Source organism: Colossoma macropomum, unplaced genomic scaffold, assembly GCF_904425465.1.
Source record: "Colossoma macropomum unplaced genomic scaffold, Colossoma_macropomum, whole genome shotgun sequence".
Lineage (NCBI taxonomy): Eukaryota > Metazoa > Chordata > Actinopteri > Characiformes > Serrasalmidae > Colossoma > Colossoma macropomum.
Window position 1 is genome coordinate 36,773,643 of NW_023494804.1, and position 18,327 is coordinate 36,791,969.

General features: G+C 39.0%; 1 protein-coding gene across 1 annotated transcript in view; it reads left to right on the top strand.

The window, feature by feature from the left end:
• Positions 1-18,327, top strand: part of slc12a2 (solute carrier family 12 member 2) — a 55,784-nt gene that overhangs the window by 13,382 nt on the left and 24,075 nt on the right. The window contains exons 2-13 of the mRNA XM_036594567.1: positions 9,885-10,004; positions 11,103-11,178; positions 11,703-11,798; positions 14,387-14,526; positions 14,613-14,723; positions 14,823-14,931; positions 15,032-15,156; positions 15,246-15,330; positions 15,424-15,593; positions 15,696-15,803; positions 16,699-16,822; positions 16,908-17,009. Coding sequence (XP_036450460.1) covers positions 9,885-10,004; positions 11,103-11,178; positions 11,703-11,798; positions 14,387-14,526; positions 14,613-14,723; positions 14,823-14,931; positions 15,032-15,156; positions 15,246-15,330; positions 15,424-15,593; positions 15,696-15,803; positions 16,699-16,822; positions 16,908-17,009 — 1,366 coding nt within the window. The remainder of the gene's footprint in view (positions 1-9,884; positions 10,005-11,102; positions 11,179-11,702; positions 11,799-14,386; positions 14,527-14,612; positions 14,724-14,822; positions 14,932-15,031; positions 15,157-15,245; positions 15,331-15,423; positions 15,594-15,695; positions 15,804-16,698; positions 16,823-16,907; positions 17,010-18,327) is intronic.

Genomic DNA, 18,327 nt, shown 5'->3' on the forward strand with positions numbered 1-18,327 from the left:
TCTGAATCATACAGGCCTGACCGTATTTGTCTTGTCTGCAGTGGTTTTCATTATTTTATATTATGCTAACAGGCTTGTAACAGATGTGTGAAGCACTTTTTGAGCGTTTTTTGTGTTTTGTAGGCTGTGGGGTGTTGTGTGTTAATAAACATGCACAGGAAGTAAGCTCATTCCCCTGGGTAAGCTGCAGCCATGTCCTCCATGGATGGAACTCCATGGAAACTTACCGTAAACTATGTGACATGGTTAAGTGCTCCATGGTGCTTGCTAGAATGTGTACAGTTCAGTGCAAGATATGAACCTGTAATGTAAGGGTTTCATTAATGTAATCTGATGAAATGTGATTGAGGTCTAGGGACGAAGGCGTCTGACCTCTAAGACCTGGGCTTGTGCTTGTATCAGGTTTTCGTGAACAAAGTGCACTTTTGAAGGCACTGAACGCTCGTGAAATGCAGAATACTAATTGCATTTTCTAAACAAAAGCGTCTTTGAGTAGAGGAGAGATCTCCACCTCTACCTCTCCTCAAGGTGAACTTTATAGTTGGCTGTTTATCAGGGCCCTGACTGGCTTCTTCAGCTGGTGGCTGTTGAGTGTATGAGAAGTGCTCATTTCCTGTTTAGAAATGGGGCTGGCTGTCTCCCCATTAGAGTCAGATATAAAACTCAACCCTGCATGGCAACAAAGCTGTCTCTACAGAGGGGCCAAATTGGAAAGCGGACAGGATGTGGTGTTTTATTCCATGATGTAGTTCAGAATCGTGTAGGGAGCCGATGTCAGGTGGGGTCTTTGTTTAGATAAGAGGCCTCATGTCAATTAATAAGGATCTGATATCACAAAGTATGAGTGACATGACATTTGTGAATAAAGATTTGTGAGTTTTTTGCTGAACCATTTCTCAAATTTATCATTTTCAATTTTATTGGTATTTCTAACAACTTTTTTATGCTTTATATGTTTGAAATTGACAGTACTGCTCTCTTTCCAGATCTTTCTGCGAGGGTCCTGACCTCTTTCTACTATATTTTCAGAAATTTCCCCTGATTTGCAAAGCTTGCTTCACATTGTAGCCACATCTGTTCTTTGTGTAACTTCACTTGAGTAGATAATTTTTTCTGACTCGTCCACAGCTTTGTTCTCTTTTGTTTGATTTTGGGAGTGTTGGCTCTGTTGCAGCACTGGTGCAATTCAGTGCATTTAGCTAAACTCTTGCTAATATAATATGTAACTAATAGACAAGCATTAATTTAAACTTTGGTATAAAGATGTGCATTTTTTCCATAGTAACAGCAAGAGGGAGAAAAGTAGCTGCTGTTTGGTCCCAAATGTCTAATTGATGCTAATGGTGTTTTAAATAACTGCTCCTTTGGATTACTTAACTAAGTTGGAGAAGGGGCAGAAATTGTAGTACAAATGCACGTCAAATGTATTTTTTTTTTTTAAGAAATGCTCATGATTTAAGCATCAAACATTTTTCAAAAATATGAAAGGTTTTGAAAAAATGTTTTTCTTCTCCCACATCTACCATCCTTGTCTGACCTGGAATAATTGCAAGTCTAAACAGCAAGGAACCTGGAAATTTCGGTTCTTATTGGAACCACATTCATACACTGGGAGTAGAATCTCTGAATATGCAAATGAGGAACAATAAAAGCTCTTTACGTTTGTCTTATTTTTTTCCGTTCAAACCTCTAGACAAAATGATGGCGGATTTTGATGCACAGGGAAACTGTGGTCTGCACAGGTACAGTGTCAAACTTAAGTCTCTTTTTAGTTTTTGGAACTGACAGTGACATTAAACCTGGTTGACATTAGTGGGTTTTTCATCCACCAATATTTTGCGAATTTTGAAAATGCGTAAAAAAATCCTCAATAGCAAAAGCTCTCATTTCGAAAAAACATCCAAATATTGCAAAAAGTCATGGTGGCCTACATCTTCTGAAGTTTCTTTGCATAACTGTAGCGGGTGGAATTACAATTTTATTATTATTATTATTATTATTATTATTATTATTATGATTATATTTTTTATTTATTTTTGGGGCGAATTTTGTAAATATGCATTTAATGTTCATGCTGTATGAAAATGCTCAGTCTGATTAACATGCTATATAAAACACAGCCCCTACAGATAGCTCTGTCTACGAACAAGTTCCCATCAAGCTGTCCCCCACAACCCCCCCAATCCAAGTAAGGAGCAAAAGCGCTGAGAACCTTGCCCACCTCTTAACGTAAGTACAGTAGTTCACAAACGTAACCAGTGCAGAAGAGTATTCTAAAAAGAATTGGTAGGAGCGCAAATCATGATGGAAGCAAAAATATTTATCCTGAAAGAAGCATTTGATATTGTGGTAAGCCTACACACAAACTACTAGACCTTAAGGTACTTGTATATGGAGGCCTCAATTTATCCAGTTATCCCTACACTCTGTTTTCTGAATGCCTTCTATTGAGCCTTGTTTATGCCAGGACAGAGTCACTGGGTCAGTAGAAACTAATGAACTGTGATAAATGAGTGCATGATGGGTTCCTGATCACACGATTGGGGAACACATGTCTCCAAATTTCATTAATTCTCTCAGCAAGTTGCAAAAGAGACAGGAAGTCTGAACTATAACCAATTACTAGCAGTTCAGTAATAAGTTTTCACTGCAGTAGCAATAGCTTTGATGGGCCTTGAGTATTTTTGTACACCTGCTTTTGATGTTTTTGTTTGTCTGTCTTCTTAATGTAGAAAGCAAGTAAACCCCAAAGCTGGCTTGTGATAGTTGGGCTTGGGTATATGTTAACCAAACTAGAATTATTTCCCTTTTTTCATTTTTTGTGTTTGAAAATGCAAAAATAGCAGCAGTTTTTTACACCAAGCTGCAATGAAAACAGAGAAGAAAACATTCAGGCTTGAGCTAATGTAGGGCAGCATTATGCAAGTGCTTACGTGAGGGTAACACTACATAATCCCTCGTAGATCAAAGATAAGGAATTCTGTGTTTGCATTTTTGGAAACTGGGTTATTAATCTTTGAAATAACAATGTTAACTAATATTTACCATTGCTGTTAAACTAAGGTCTAGTGAAATGCTCTGAATTCACTGAAATATTATATCTATGTTATATCTGTATTCCCCAGCTGAACTAATTGGTAAAACTGGTTGGGGTATATATTTGCATTCTTCTGCTTAGGTGAAACTACTCCTGGCCCCTAAGCAGAGTTGCTACATGACTCATTTTACTTACAGTCATGAACGACTCAGCTGATGTATAACTTGGCATTTTACCCTCTGGTTCATCTCAAAGTTTTTTTCAGTCTGTTCCTTAATAGCCTTTGTTGAGAGAAGAAGTGGTGCTAAGGTATGGTCTCTTTTGAACAGCTGTGATTTGGAAAGATGAAACATTTTCGATTGATGGAAAGAAAGCATTTTATCATTGTCATAACAAACCTTGTGTCTCTAAAATGGTAACTTCTGCCCTTATTACAGTCAGGAATCACACATAGAGAAAGTATTTTAGTTCCTTTTCCCATTTTACTTTGCTCTTGTCAGCAATGCTTGCAGTCAAGAAATGCACCAGTGATTTTGTGCAGAATTGCATTTTCATAGTAGCGTAATATGGAGTACAAGAACTGCACATGGCTTGAACCAGACACAGAGCAACCTGTATTAAGTTGCTTGACGCCAGTTCCATTTTCATTCTTATTCGGCAAACATGTTACACTGTGAAATGGATTGTGGTGTATGTGTTTTAAGGACTTGTGTAGAGCAAGAGCACCTGCCACGTGTTGTAAATGTTTCCTATCCAAATAAAATGTAAAGAGTGACATGATTTAAGAATGTCCAATTGTTGTGTAGTTTGTGTGGTTCAAAGAGGTTGTTCATCCTGGATTGAGCATGAGATCATGCATTGTACCATGCAATTTCCCCCACTCTTTCATTGTGATATGTAAGGTGCATTACATCTGTAAATAACATTCATAAAGGGGTGAAATGTGAAATGGTTGGTTTAGTGTAATGGGCAACACCTCTGCCCTCTACATGGTAGCTGGCGTTTGATTCCCTGCCTAGGCAGGCACACCACGCTATACAAATGAGAGTTCATGAGCGAAACTCCTAAAGCTGAATCATACATCTGTAACACCAAATTGCAGGTTGCTCTGGTTAAGCGCATCTGTCAAGTGCTGTAAATGTTTCTTAATCAAATTAAATATAATGAATGACATTGTCAAGGTTGTTGATGATGATGATGATGATGATGATATTATTATTATTATTATTATTATTATTATTATCATTATTATTATTATGTTTTTCGTTTATTTAAGATTTTCTCCACTATTTTAAACCCCTTAAAACTATGCAAACACAGAGGAGCTCAACTGATTCATTACATAAGAGCTAAATTGACACAGCAGGGCATAAAGAGCACGCCTTTTTTCATCACTGTCCCTTTCACAGCTGTTCAAGATGCTTCTGCCAGAAACACAGATTACTGTGATCTCCTCAGACTCTGCCAGTCATGATGCTTCCACATAATGTGTGGACCATATCTATTTTGGGCCTCCTGCTATGTGTAGGCTAGACTTGTTCCTTATCATGTGTGAAAGTCTTGGTAGTGCTTGTCTTCATTCCTGTTAACCCTTAGCGATATTGCTGTGATGCCTGACTGTGGTGTCTACCAGTGGCAGCTGTTGTTAGGATACGCTTGATTTCAGTTGTACAATATGTGGAAAAATTTTGCATCATGATTATTTAATGCGTGTTTGAGAAGCTGTATCACTGATACTGCACTCGCTTGACACAATTTTAAAAATATTTTTACCAGTTACTATAAGTATCTTGCCTGTTGTTAGCCTGTTTCAAGACTTCACAATTTAGATGTGCCAGATCAGACAAGACAGATGTATCTGCTGTACATCCTCAGAGCTGGCAGCACAAAATGATGTAAGAATGACCTACGAGCTGCTATGCATTGCAGTTGTTTATTTGTTTGTTTGAGAGCTGTTTTTGTAGGTGTGATTGATGCTGTCCTGTCTTATTGTCATTGTTGGTGGTGGTTTTGAAGGTAGTGGTGGTGACTGGCAGGCAGTAGGCAATAGTTTTTGGGCATTTAATGCTTGTAGGATTGGGGGGAAAAATACCCAAATGTCCCTTAAGGTGCTCTAGTCCTGCAAGGCTGTTGTGGTGATGTTCCCTTCAGCATCTCTAGTCCTACACTGAGTGGGGTGCTCATTTTCATACTCCATGTGGATATAGAAGTGTCTCTTCTTAGTAGAGCCTCATTATCAGTGAGTGTCCAGTTCTGCCAGAGGATGATGCGGAAGCCGCCTGGCTGGTGGAGAACTCATCATCTTGGGTTTCCTGAGGACCTCTGACTCACAAATAGAAGAAAGAAAGTTGGATGGGGAGGAGCATGAGTCATATCCTGAATCGTTGGGCTTTGCCCCATGCCGAGGGATCACGTATTGTTTATGCTCTGACCTAATGGTGTTGAACAAAAACCTTTTCCTCCTTTTTTGTTTGTCCTTGACCAGTTTTTGTCTCCTTTGAAACTTTTATTTTTTGTATTATTCTTACAACAAATGCTTCTAGTGACAGAAATTTTTGTGCCACTATATATGTAGTATTCACAATTTGAAACAAGTTCCCCAAAGGCACTTTTTCTATGAAGGCTGGGACTCATTAGTCCCTATAGCTTGCATATGAAGCATTGCAGCTTCAGGAATCTGTGTTTCACCCTCAATTCAAGGTTTCTGCTGTTGGTAATATAGACCTAGTCGCACGCCTGTTCTCCTGCTAGTACTTTCCTGCCTCACCTGGTCCCTGACTGGGCCTCTGTGGCCCCATGGTAGGGTGTTGACAAGCTCCAAAGGCTGAACAAAGCAGCTCTTTTTCATTTCCTGCTTCCCTCCCTCTCAATAGCTTAGTGTCCCTGCAGTAGCCAGACCCTGGCGGTGCTGTTGATGGCATTGTGAACGCAGACACACAGCTCATGTTGACAGATGGCTCAGGTGATGCTGTACCCCAGTGCCCACGTCACATGGTGGAGTACATGCCAAAGGCGCCATGCTGTTTTATAATTCATATGGCTTTTGTCTCTATACCGCACCCTAATAATAGACTGATCTGTTACCAGTCGGCTCGCCTGTTTAATAGAGCGTCTTGTAACGCAGATCGAGATTTTTATTACAGTAAGCTAAGAATGGCAGTTCTCTGCTGCTGACATCTATGGAGTTTTCCCCCATTGTTCTGGTTCCATATCTGCACTGAAAACAGATGTAGATTGCCATATTCCCTTGAGTCTTCCTTGTGGCCTCTCCAGTTTTGTGTCCAGTGAGCAGGAATATCTGCTTTTAAGTGAGGATCTCTAGCCAAGAGAGACTGCACAAGTTCAAGTCTACAATACATTTATAAATTGAGATTTTAAAATAGAGATGTGACTGAAGTGTTTATACCAGGGTGTCAAAATCATGTTAGATAACATTTTAGGCCACATTACACTCAGTTTGATGTCAAGTGGGCTGGATGCACAGCAATTTTCAGCCCACTCAACTCAAAACAACCCCTCATAAATGTTTATTTCATAGTAATTAGAAAAAAATTGAAGAAATATCTGAAAGAATTATCACTAACAAAACATATTAGATTTCTCAGTAACTCTCTTGCACGTCTGATGATAATGGCGTCGAATTTCTCTCCATCACCGTTCTCTGGGTTTGTTCTAAGGAATGTTCCCAGTCTTTTTCATTCACATTTTGGGACAAGTAGTACTTTCATTATTTTGCAAGTGGCCATTTACAGTCCACAAGATGATTTTTAGATCATGGCTTTTAAATTAATCTGGCAGGCCGGGCAAGAAGCATAATCGGGCCAGTCTTGGCTACGGACTGTGTGTTTGACACCCCTGATTTATACAAAAATGTAGGCCGGCTCATGATTTAATCAAGTTTTTTTTTGCTGTTGGGTTTATCCTCACCCATATTTTTATATGTTTATAGTCTTCCTAGCTAGTGGTTTTCTGTTGTCTTTTTTGTCACAAGCATAAGCATACACATGATTGCAATGCACATGATTGCAACGCATGATTCAAGACTAATAGTCCAGTTTTTAGGTCATAAAAAATTAATAGCCTAAGCCAATTGGATTAAAGGGGACAAAATAAGTTAAATTGATCTTTCTATATGAGGTCAATTGAATTGAACATAAAGTAAGATCAGTGTGAGAAAACAAATGTTAAAAACTGATGTCCTGCTGTGAAGTCAGTTAAACTCGGTTGCAGTGAACTTTACTGCAGAGGATTAGCTAATCTGCTGTAGGTTCTCATTTTGCTTCGGAATTTAGCTTTCAGCACCCACCACTGAAATATTAATTTAATCAGATTTCCTTTCCACCCCAGCCTTAAATGTGTAAACAGGCGTCATCACAAGATGATGTGGTTGCTAAATATTTTTTAGTTAATCCCGCCTGACTTGATTATGATGACAAATTGCTTTGAGAATGTTATTGAAAGTTGTTGAGTGTTTTGGGCAGATGAAGCATTGATAAACAAAAATGATTTAGCTCAGAATTGCAGGATCCATTCTTTGTTTTTAATGCGTACCTTGTAGTCTCCGAATAGGCTGTTACAATTCTGCTGTAGTACGTTTCGCTTGTAATGCAACACAGCCCAGATTTCTGGGGCCAATCAATGCATCCCAAGGTCATTTATATGTCCAGTACATGACTGGAATCATCACTCTGTAATAGTGGTCTGGGTACCCTGATAAGAATGACTTGTAGTTGGTATGCCAAACCTTAGCAAATGAATCTGTGTAGAAGGAAAAGACTTGCTGTTAAGATGGTGTAATTTTGGAGAGACTTTTATCTGAAACACTCTGGAACAGAACTGCAGCTCTGTCTAACCACGTGTGCCCTCTACACTGCACACTGGCATTGAACCTCAGCAAAAATGTCAATATACCCTCAAGCTCATTGGTGCACATTTGCATTGAACAGTTATCCACTTTTTCTACATGGCTCACACTTAATCAGTGATGTAGGTCTGCATGTTCTGGGGTGGGGCTTGTAGCTCGGTACGTATCGCACAAAAGACCTTGGTGAGTTCAGGACACATTGTTTTACCCTTTTACCCAAGGTTTTTATAAGACTGAGGGACAAACACAATTTTGTAGTGGTTGGTTGTAAAGAGGGCTTCCCTTTTGTGTTGTTGCTAGGAGAGGCAGCTTTAGGGTGGTTCCTGGGCCATCAATGCTTGCATACCCATGGTGGTGGTCCGGAGAGACTTGAGATTCCATTGCCTACGTCACAGCATTGTCCCAACACAGAAGGGAGTCTTCCTGTGTTTGACCTTCCACAGATACAAGAGCGGATAACCCTGCCTGTGTCTATATTTGAGTGACTCTGCCAAAGAAAGAGGGAGGGAGGGAGCATCGAGGGGAAAACGAGCGAGGGGAAGAGTGAGAGGAAGTTCTGACAGCATGAGAAGAATTTAGACGTTGCTACACTTCGAGAAATGATGAAATCACTGCTGTCAAACTAGGGGCTGTTTTTTCTGATCACGGATAAAGCCTGGTCTTGCTGTAACCTAAATTCCACTGTCAGTGGAGATTCTCCACTAACAGCCATTTTAATCTTAAACTAGGCATAAAAGCAGGCCTATGAATATGGTTCTGTCTCCTGATACTAATGTGCCCCTTTGTCCAGATAATTTTGCTGCTATCAATTATCTGGAAAATGAGGACATCATGAGTGTTTTGTGGGCAGGAGCTCATTACATTTTTGGTCAATTAATTGACAGTCCTTATCATCTTATCAGTCCTTATCAACAAGAGTGTTGTTACGTGGTAGAAAATACTTTTTGGTAGAAAGTGGTAGAAAGTACTTTTTTGGATGTGACCCATCAAAACATCACACATAAACAGATAGTTCTGGTCATGAAATCTGATTGGCTGAACCATGCTTGAAGCCCTGTGCACAATTATTAGTGCACAAATTGAGCTGAATTCTGTATTAATGCACTGCGATTTAAAAGTGTTCCTTGTATGGACCATGGAATGCAGGGCCAGGCATAAGCATGTACACGAAGTAACTGTACCACACAAACGTCACATAAGTACTACACAGATGTTTTGTTCAAACTAAGGGGCTGATGATTATATGTAATTATATATTCATGAGTAAATGACCAAAAGCTAAAAAGTTGACAAAATGACTGGAAAATACAATAATAAGCAACTGAAAGTTTGTAATTATGTTTACTAATTATTACTAATCTTGGGCAAGTCTAACATAAAAAAGCAATTTGGTTAAAAATTGCAAGATCCATTTTTTTATTTTTAATGCATAACTTGTAGTCTCTGAATAGGCTGTTAAAACACCGCTGTGCATCACACTTTCTCTCGGACAACAAAATAGGTGCCTGTCTTATAGCTTGCAGATATTTGCTTTGGAGGGGTTGGAGGGTGGCCCGCTGCTGCAAAGTATATAGTTGTGCTAGCGTCCTTTTAAAAAAAAAAATTGGTCCCACACACCACTGTTTTAGCTGTGCTCTTGTATGCAATTCAAAAACCTATTGTGCTCTAGTGTACACTTCAAGCATGTTCCTCAGCTTGATTGATAAACCCATCTGTTCAGATATTAACTGTTGTTTTTTGGAAATAAAATTAAGTTAATGTCTTTTAACCAAAGCATTGGTTGAATTTTTGATCAAAGAGTTACATCCCTATTTCATTTATAACTGTTTTTGGGTTAATTTCCCATGTGCTTGTGTATTAAGGGGCAAAAATACCGAATATGGCGGCATATTTGCCTTTTGCTCTCCGTTATTTTTGACACTGTGCCGTGATCAGTTATTTGCATTTTATACAGTTAATGGTGGTATCCGTCTGTTTTTATAGGAGCCGTTTGAGGATGGATTTGCCAATGGTGAGGAACTGACCCCTGCTGAGGAGGCCGCAGCCAAAGAAGCAGCAGAGTCCAAAGGAGTTGTAAAGTTTGGATGGGTCAAAGGAGTGTTGGTAAGTGTCTGTGTTTCCAAAGAATGAAAACATGGAGGTTGAAAAAGATGCTTTGATGTAAGAATACCTTTTTATTTTTGGTCTGATGACATCTAATCTCTAGCATTAGTACTATCAGTATTCCACACACTTGATAAAAGTATCCTTGATCTGCGAGTTGGAGTCAGTGAACGTTTTTTCACAGAACTCTCTCTCTCCCTCTCATTCTCATTTTCACCTACGGTCTCAATTAGCTGAGCCACAGACAGTGGAAGTATGTCATCGAAACAAAGCAAAAGATATGAATGAGTGCGAGTCGCACTCTACTCAGGATTTTTGGCCCCTGGTGGGAATTACACCTGCTCATTAGTCCCACTTATTCTGTTCTGCCCATAGATCGCTCATAGTAGTGAGCTTATGCTAGAATTTTGTGGAGCTATTATTTTTGACATGCTGCTACTTTCTAAAAACTGATGCCTGTTGAGAACATATTCATAAACTTCATCTTTGTGAAAGAGAGCAGACTATGCTTTCAGCTAAATCTTCACCTTTTTAAGTGAAGGATGATTTGCATTGTGTCTTCAGAGCTGGAGCAGTCAGAGTTCTCTGGTTCTTGTCAGTCTTTCTCTATTTTGACATGTGCAGGCCATACTTCCTCTTGTTCTTAACATTGTCATTATTTCCACCTACTCACATTTGAACAAACAAAAACCAGATACCTGTTCTAGGCAAAGACACACGATAAAGGTTCTGTCATGTCACAAGCATTAGTGTCATTCCTTTTGAAACTGCCGTGCTTGAATACATTGACATGTTGACATCACCGCTTTTATTGTTGTTATATCCTGCATTTCATTTCACCATTACCCAAAGTGTTTTTCAAACCGCGGCAGGAATTTAGACTGAGTGTAGAATCTTTATTCAAGTTAAAGGTCATGTAGCAGTTTACGCAGGAGTTTGAGTGTAGAGTACACAGAGTTTGAGTCCTGCCCTTATCCTTGGATTTCCAGTGCATGAAAACTCTGGTCCAAGGCCAGGTTTGAGGGGAAAACAAGCTTTGGGTAGAAACATTTTCGTCCAGCCTGCATAAAGCCTAACTGCTAACCTTCCTCTGTGCAGGTCCGCTGCATGTTGAACATTTGGGGTGTGATGCTCTTCATCCGCATGACATGGATCGTGGGCCAGGCTGGAGTTGGTAGGTTTGACTCTGAGTACTTTTGTTGGTTCATGTGAATTACGATCTTAATTCACACAACCTACACAGCCTTCCATCACCCCACCACCATCCACCATCCAGGTGCTAAATGTTACTGCAAGGTGCTGCCTGCAGTTAACTGTCAAGCACAAGCTCATTTTCCAGTACCATTACAAAAATTGAAAGGAACTCAGAAGGTGTGAATTCTTGGAAGCTACAGAAGTGCTGCATATCTTGGACAAGCTGCAAACAGCTAATGATGTGCTGAAAAAATCTTTTTAGAAGGGAATGTTGAAAAACGTATGTTACAGTATTTCATAAGATTTAGCTGATACTTGGCATGGTCTGTTGTTTACAAAGCCATGAAAAGTTTATATGATTTACTCAGTAACTCAAGGATAAACCATCGGCTACTTTTATCGCTTGGATCTTGTTTGAAGTGCGTTTTATAAATGAGAGTATGATTGTAACATTTTGCACTTGTTTTGTTTTCTTCATATGTGGGTTTTTTTTTATTTCCACAGTGTATTCCTGCATTATCGTTGCCATGGCAACTGTTGTGACCACAATCACTGGCTGCTCAACTTCTGCGATAGCGACCAACGGTTTTGTGCGAGGAGGTGCGTAAGCTCCCAGTGCAGAAACACATTTTAAATGACACCACTACACTGTGGTGGCCTGTCATCATGAGGCACAGAAATTAAGCTTGACTAGCAGGACATAAACATGAACATGGCGTTTTAGGGTCACCCTGAAGTTTTAGTTAGTCTGGCACAACTTCGCGACTGTGATGGTGAAGGTACCCTTAGGATCTTTTGTGTCAGTAAGACTCTCTTAAGACTCTCTCTGCAGTTCCGTGCCTTGGAATGACGGGCTGGCTGTTCAGCTCTTTTTTGACATTACAGTGTAGCTGTCTTGCCCACTCATTACTTTCTCAGCAATATGAGTATCCACTGACTCCAGGCTTTTTTATTATTATTATTATTTATTTATTTATTTTAAAGCAAATTCACTGATTTTAATGTAGACTGTGGTGGGTGTTATCAGGCAGTTTAAATGTAGTTGTAGTTCAAAAGAGCCCTGGTGGTTAAATCTAAAAACTATTTAAATAAAAAAAAAAAGCTTTTATAAAAAAAGTGTGACCAAAATTGTGCCCTGTAGATAGAGCTCCTGTTGTATCGATTTTATTTAACCTTTGTCATTTTAAATACGTTTAATTACTGTACCCACTCCAAAACCTCCACCTCTACATCAATATGTCATCACCTTCATATTTTATTTTAATCTCCTAGGTTGGTCAGGATATTGCATGAGCTACAGGGGCTGTCTGTCATGTGCAGAATTATTAGGATACTACCCTTGTAGCTGATGTCTCTTTCATTGGCATCCTGCTGGAGATCACTTTACAGCCCAGGCAATAAAACTTAAAACTCTAGACAAATTACACCATCTCTTTGTTGACAGACAAAAGTTTTTTTGTTTTTTTTTCGTTCAGTAATGTGATAAGGATATTTTGATAAGGAAACGTATGAAGTGAGGGAAGTGTTTAGTGACTTCAAGAAGGGATAAGAATTCCCTGTGTAAACCACGCATGGTGAAATGTGAGAGCATATCAGGTCATGGCTGAGGCTGGTCAACACTGAGCTAATGTTGAGGTCATCAGAAGGGCACGAAGTCCTCTAATGCACCTGACTACACAGTTGCCTATTCATCTCTCAGACAAACAAAACACATCTGTGTTCCAGAGTTTAGAGATCAACACTGGAAAATGACTAACAAAAAAACAAAACAAAAACTTAACATTTTTAGATGAAACTTTGGATAAAAGAAGGTGCAAACATTAAGTGTACCTGTTTTTATTTATTTATTTATGTATTTTTCTTTCTTTAGCCTGCCCTTGCTTTTGCAGTCTTAATTTGTTCATAATCCATGTTTGGGTGTCATATTTCTGCTAATAGGGAAAGACGTTATTCCTGTCTTCAGTAGGTTTATTTTCTATGTTTGTGCGCAGTACAATTACCACTGTTAAATTGTGATACCATTAGGACAGACTAGGCTCAGTCCTACTCTGTGGAGTCACACACCCTTTCGAGTAAATCTGTTCTTTACCTACAATCTGCTCAGATTGTATACTTCAGTCAGCTTGTCCGGAATACTCCACAGGTCACCTCAGCTATAATTATTTCCACCTTGCCTCTTCTCACAGTCTGAAGAGTACATTATCTGGAGTGGCCGCTCTGAACTGCACCTCGATCCGCTTGGAGAAGAAGGAAAGCACATTGCACTCAGTTCTCATGGCATGTGGGAAAATTCAATAGGGTGTTTATAAATCCCAGCTCTTTGGTCTCAAGTGACTGAGAGATACCCAGTTGTTGTTTTAAGTCTGAAATTGATACAGGACTCTCCCTACATGTGTTCAGGACCTGAAGGAAAGAGAAAAACAAAGGTTTAGTTGAAGCTTTTCTACAGCATGAAAGCGTAATGATATCATAGCATGGATATGTATATTTTCTGAGATTTTGCCATGGGAATTCATTTTCTGCTATGTGCATTAGGTCTTGTATGCACAGGATCAGTTTATGTTGCAAACTGAGATGGAAACATAACTGGTATTTCAGTCTTTGACTGTTTTGTCTAGAAGGTTTTGCTGTTCAAGCTGTGCAAACCCTCACCAAAGCTGACAGAATAGGGAAATTTAAAGAAGTCAGATTTAACAGTTGCTCCATTCAGAACTTTGTTATTTACCTTCATGCACCCTGATAACACCTACTCTTTTGTGGAAAAGCAACAAAGGAAGTCTTTTATCAAACTACAGAGCAAAATGGTAGCGTGGTTGCAGGTACACCTCAATAAGAGTTGATTGAGGTCACATGCCGTGCATACGGCTTACAGTAATGCCTCCAATCACGGTTGCACATAGCTATTAATTCCACAGAGGCTAATCTTTTTTGGTATTCCAGCAATTTCTCACGTCTCCCCCATTTGACCACACTCTATATAGAGCGTGTCTAAATCTATTTACTAAGTCTGTGCCAAACCACTAAGTTTTAATTTCACAAATAGTTTTCCAAGTTGGCTAAAAATGGGTTACACCAGAAAGGCCAGACTTTACTTCCAGCTAAACTAAAAACTAAGATCTGTTAGCTGTAAACCGTGTACTCAGTTCCCCTCCTACATACTAACTTTTTTTTTTTTTTCTTGTCCTCAGGTGGGGCATATTATTTAATATCTCGAAGTTTAGGCCCAGAATTTGGCGGTTCTATTGGTCTTATCTTCGCCTTTGCCAATGCGGTGGCAGTGGCCATGTACGTTGTTGGCTTTGCTGAGACAGTCGTTGAACTTCTTCACGTAAGGAACATGATCCCAGTTATTCCCTTGGCTGTTCCAAGACTGTGCACAGTAACTCATTAAAAAAAATCTGCTTTTCCCCTTAGGCTGCTAATCTTGTCATGTTGGATTTTAACAACGATGTCAGAATCATTGGAACCATCACTGTTCTTATCCTCCTTGGCATCTCAGTGGCAGGCATGGAGTGGGAGGCAAAGGTAAGAAACTTGATTGCAACTTATATTTTTGTTCTTCTGATTACCATACATGCACCAGAAAAAGTATGTGTGGGAAACGTTGTTTTTTCATATTTACAGGCTCAGATCTTTCTCTTGGTTGTCTTGATCAGTGCCATCTTCAACTACTTCATCGGCACATTCATCCCCTTCGAATCAAAAGAAAAATATGGATTCTTTGGCTATGATGGTACAAATGACAGAGCTTTTGAATACAAATGTCGATATTACTTTTCTAAAAGATTGTCGGTTTTTAAATGCCTTTGCCAATACTTTTGTCCCTTCTTCAGGTGGCATCATGTTGGAAAATTTAGGTCCGGACTTCCGAGGAGAAACATTCTTCTCCGTGTTCTCTATCTTCTTCCCTGCAGCCACTGGCATTCTCGCTGGTGCCAATATCTCAGGAGATCTTGCAGTGAGTTGTGCAGAATATTGATGATAAAAAAATGTGATAATTGTAGCCAAACACCTGGCCACATATTTGCAATCTTTTTGTTTTTTAAGGATCCCCAAATGGCAATCCCAAGGGGCACACTTCTGGCTATTCTTATCACAGGCCTAGTCTACATGGGTGTTGCTGTCTCTGCAGGTAAACAGTGTTCATTAGTCATAAGTTCTGTTCATGTTTTCTCTTGTATAGGCATTGTTATTTTCAACTTGATCTACTTTTTTCTTTTGCAAGGCGCCTGTATCGTGAGAGATGCCACAGGTATTGAGCGCAATGGCACTCTGAGTGAGGGCTTCACAAACTGCACTGGTGCTGCCTGTAAATTTGGCTACGATTTCTCCTCCTGCAGGCCAGTTAATGGAGAAGATCCCCCTTGCAAATATGGGCTCCACAATAATTTTCAGGTAAGTTTATTAACAAATTGGAAGTGGTGCCAGGAGATGTGCTGCATGAAGAGTTAACTTGAACTTAAGCCCATTTTCTTCTCTCTCTTTCTTCTTCTCAAGATTATGAGTGTGGTGTCAGGTTTCAGTCCCCTCATTACTGCAGGAGTTTTCTCCGCAACACTCTCTTCAGCCCTGGCCTCATTGGTCAGTGCCCCTAAAGTGTTCCAGGTAGGCATCTTCTCTCACTTCTGCTAGACCTCATATCCTTTGAAAGGTTTTAATATCTTCAGTTATTTAAATACAGAGTTTAAGAATGTATTACTTATTCTTGTTATGTTTGGCATGGATATGTTTTTGTGAGATTTGAATTTATTTGGTTATTTTTCTGGGTATCAGTGGTAAGTGTAGGGAATCTAAGGGTGGGGCTGAGGGGGCGGTCTTTCATTCTTGGTTTGGAGTACATGAAACCACATTTGAAGATGTAATGGGCCCTTCACTTTAACTCAACCCTATCATAGGGCTAATTGGTGTCAGTTGTAACTTTACCTTGGAAATAAAACAATGTTGTGAGAATATGATGTGGACTGACATTATTTAGTATAAATTGGTCTGGCTTTAGCCTTATCACACCGGTAAGCTATCAGTAGTAAAACTTGGAACAGAACAGAGTTCTACATGACAGGCAAACTCACCTGTCCTGTGGATTGAAATAGACACAACTGTGTCATTTAGTTAGATTAGTAATCTGAAACCCCTGCGTATGCTTATATGGTTTATGCCTACAATAAAAAGAAATGGAGAATTTAAATTTGGGCTTTGTTGCATGTTAGGAGGGGTGCGTATACCTGACCTACTAGAGGTAAAGGAGCGTGTAATCAGTAGCAGTTTGTTTTCTCAGAGAGACTTTTGGAGTATTACTTTCTTTTATTGATAAATTAGATTATTAATAGTGAAAAATAAACACTGCTGCCCTGTATCTTACTGTTGTTGAAGCTTAAATAATGTACTTTTTTCAGTGCACTGTACAATGGAAAAATGTATACAGGTTGCCATTTATCTGGCTTAGAGGTGTGCTTATAATTCAAGTTTGTCATAGAACTTTTTTATGTCTTCTGTTTTTCAGGCTTTATGTAAAGACAACATTTACCCTGGCATTGCCAGTTTTGGTAGGGGCTACGGCAAGAACAATGAACCCCTGCGTGGCTACTTACTCACTTTTGGCATTGGCCTAGCCTTCATCCTCATTGGTATGCAGACATTTACCAACCCACAATACATAGTTCACTCTTATATTTAAGTACAACTTCTAACACCTGTGTATTCTTTCTCCAGCGGAATTGAACACCATTGCTCCAATCATTTCCAATTTCTTCTTGGCCTCTTATGCCCTGATCAATTTTTCTGTGTTTCATGCCTCTTTGGCCAACTCTCCTGGTAAGGCTGTCTTTTGATTATAAATATTAAGTCAGAATGTTACTTTTTTACTATGCTTGGTTTTACTATAAAAAATACCTTTTATACATAAATATCATACGATAACACACTAAAAATGTGCATATTTTGACAAAAAACAGGTTATGTGCCACAGTTTAAGTTTTGTAATGCTTGTCCAGCTTTCCTAATAGCCCAATCAGAGTTTTTTATGTGATTTGATTTTAGGACAGAACCACTTTGTAAAATTATGTTGATTATATTTTAAACATGTATTATTAATCACTGGAGAAAAAGTGATCTTATAAAGGTTTCACCAGAGTCTCACATTTGAACAGATTTCTTGAATAAAGCCCTTAGTTATGGGCTACCTTTTAATCTAACATCCCTTGTAAAATGTTGTTGGCATGTAGATAATTAAGCTGAAGGGCTCAGTTTGATGCGCATGTCATTTATTTGACAGTTCTGTCAATCAGTTTTAAATGTGTTAACCTCACCAATGTGTTTTATTCATTAATGTATTTCAGTATTAAGAAATGATCACCATGTGATTTGAAATGCTTAGATTTTAGCTTGGGCAAGTTATGATCATATCATAAAATGTATGTTTCAAGCATGTTTTAAGTACACATTTATTGTTTGTGTAAAGAGCTATGTTCTCTCTTCAATACCAAAGCTCTAGAAGACTACCAGGTAGATATCTTCAGTGTAATTTTGATGTGCATAATGTTCACACATACAGTTTCATGCACATAAAGGGTACATTTTTTTTTTCCTGATGCAGCATTTGTTTGAGAACTCAGACTAGCCCTGTCAGTCAAACTGCGCACTTTTTTAAACAGTGATATGTACCCTTTATGTCATGTACCCTTAATAGTTTCACAATGTAAACAGTTCAACTGTTAAATTACTTGACCTCACTAAAATCCCATTAGTCTAGTACTACTTGTCTGTCAAAGATACCCTCTAGTTACAGTAACCTCTCTCATATGTATCCGCTAACTCGCTAACTCATTTTAATCCAAGTCTATATCCATGCTAAACTGTGATGCTACTACATCAAATTATGCCAGTATGTTGATGCATTTGGGTGAAGAAGATACGGGGAGCCACCATATATCCAAAATATGTCAAATGTGTTTTCTCTGTATGCAATATCTTGGTCAGAATCTTTTCTCTCAGAGGCTAGACTATGAGAAGCCAAACTTACTGTTTAAAAGGTGTAGAGTTGTTATGTATTTTAGTACATATTGTAATTCTATAAGAAGTAGTACAGAAGATGCCTTTTGAGGAAACAGTGGGCCAATAGTAACACTTTTAC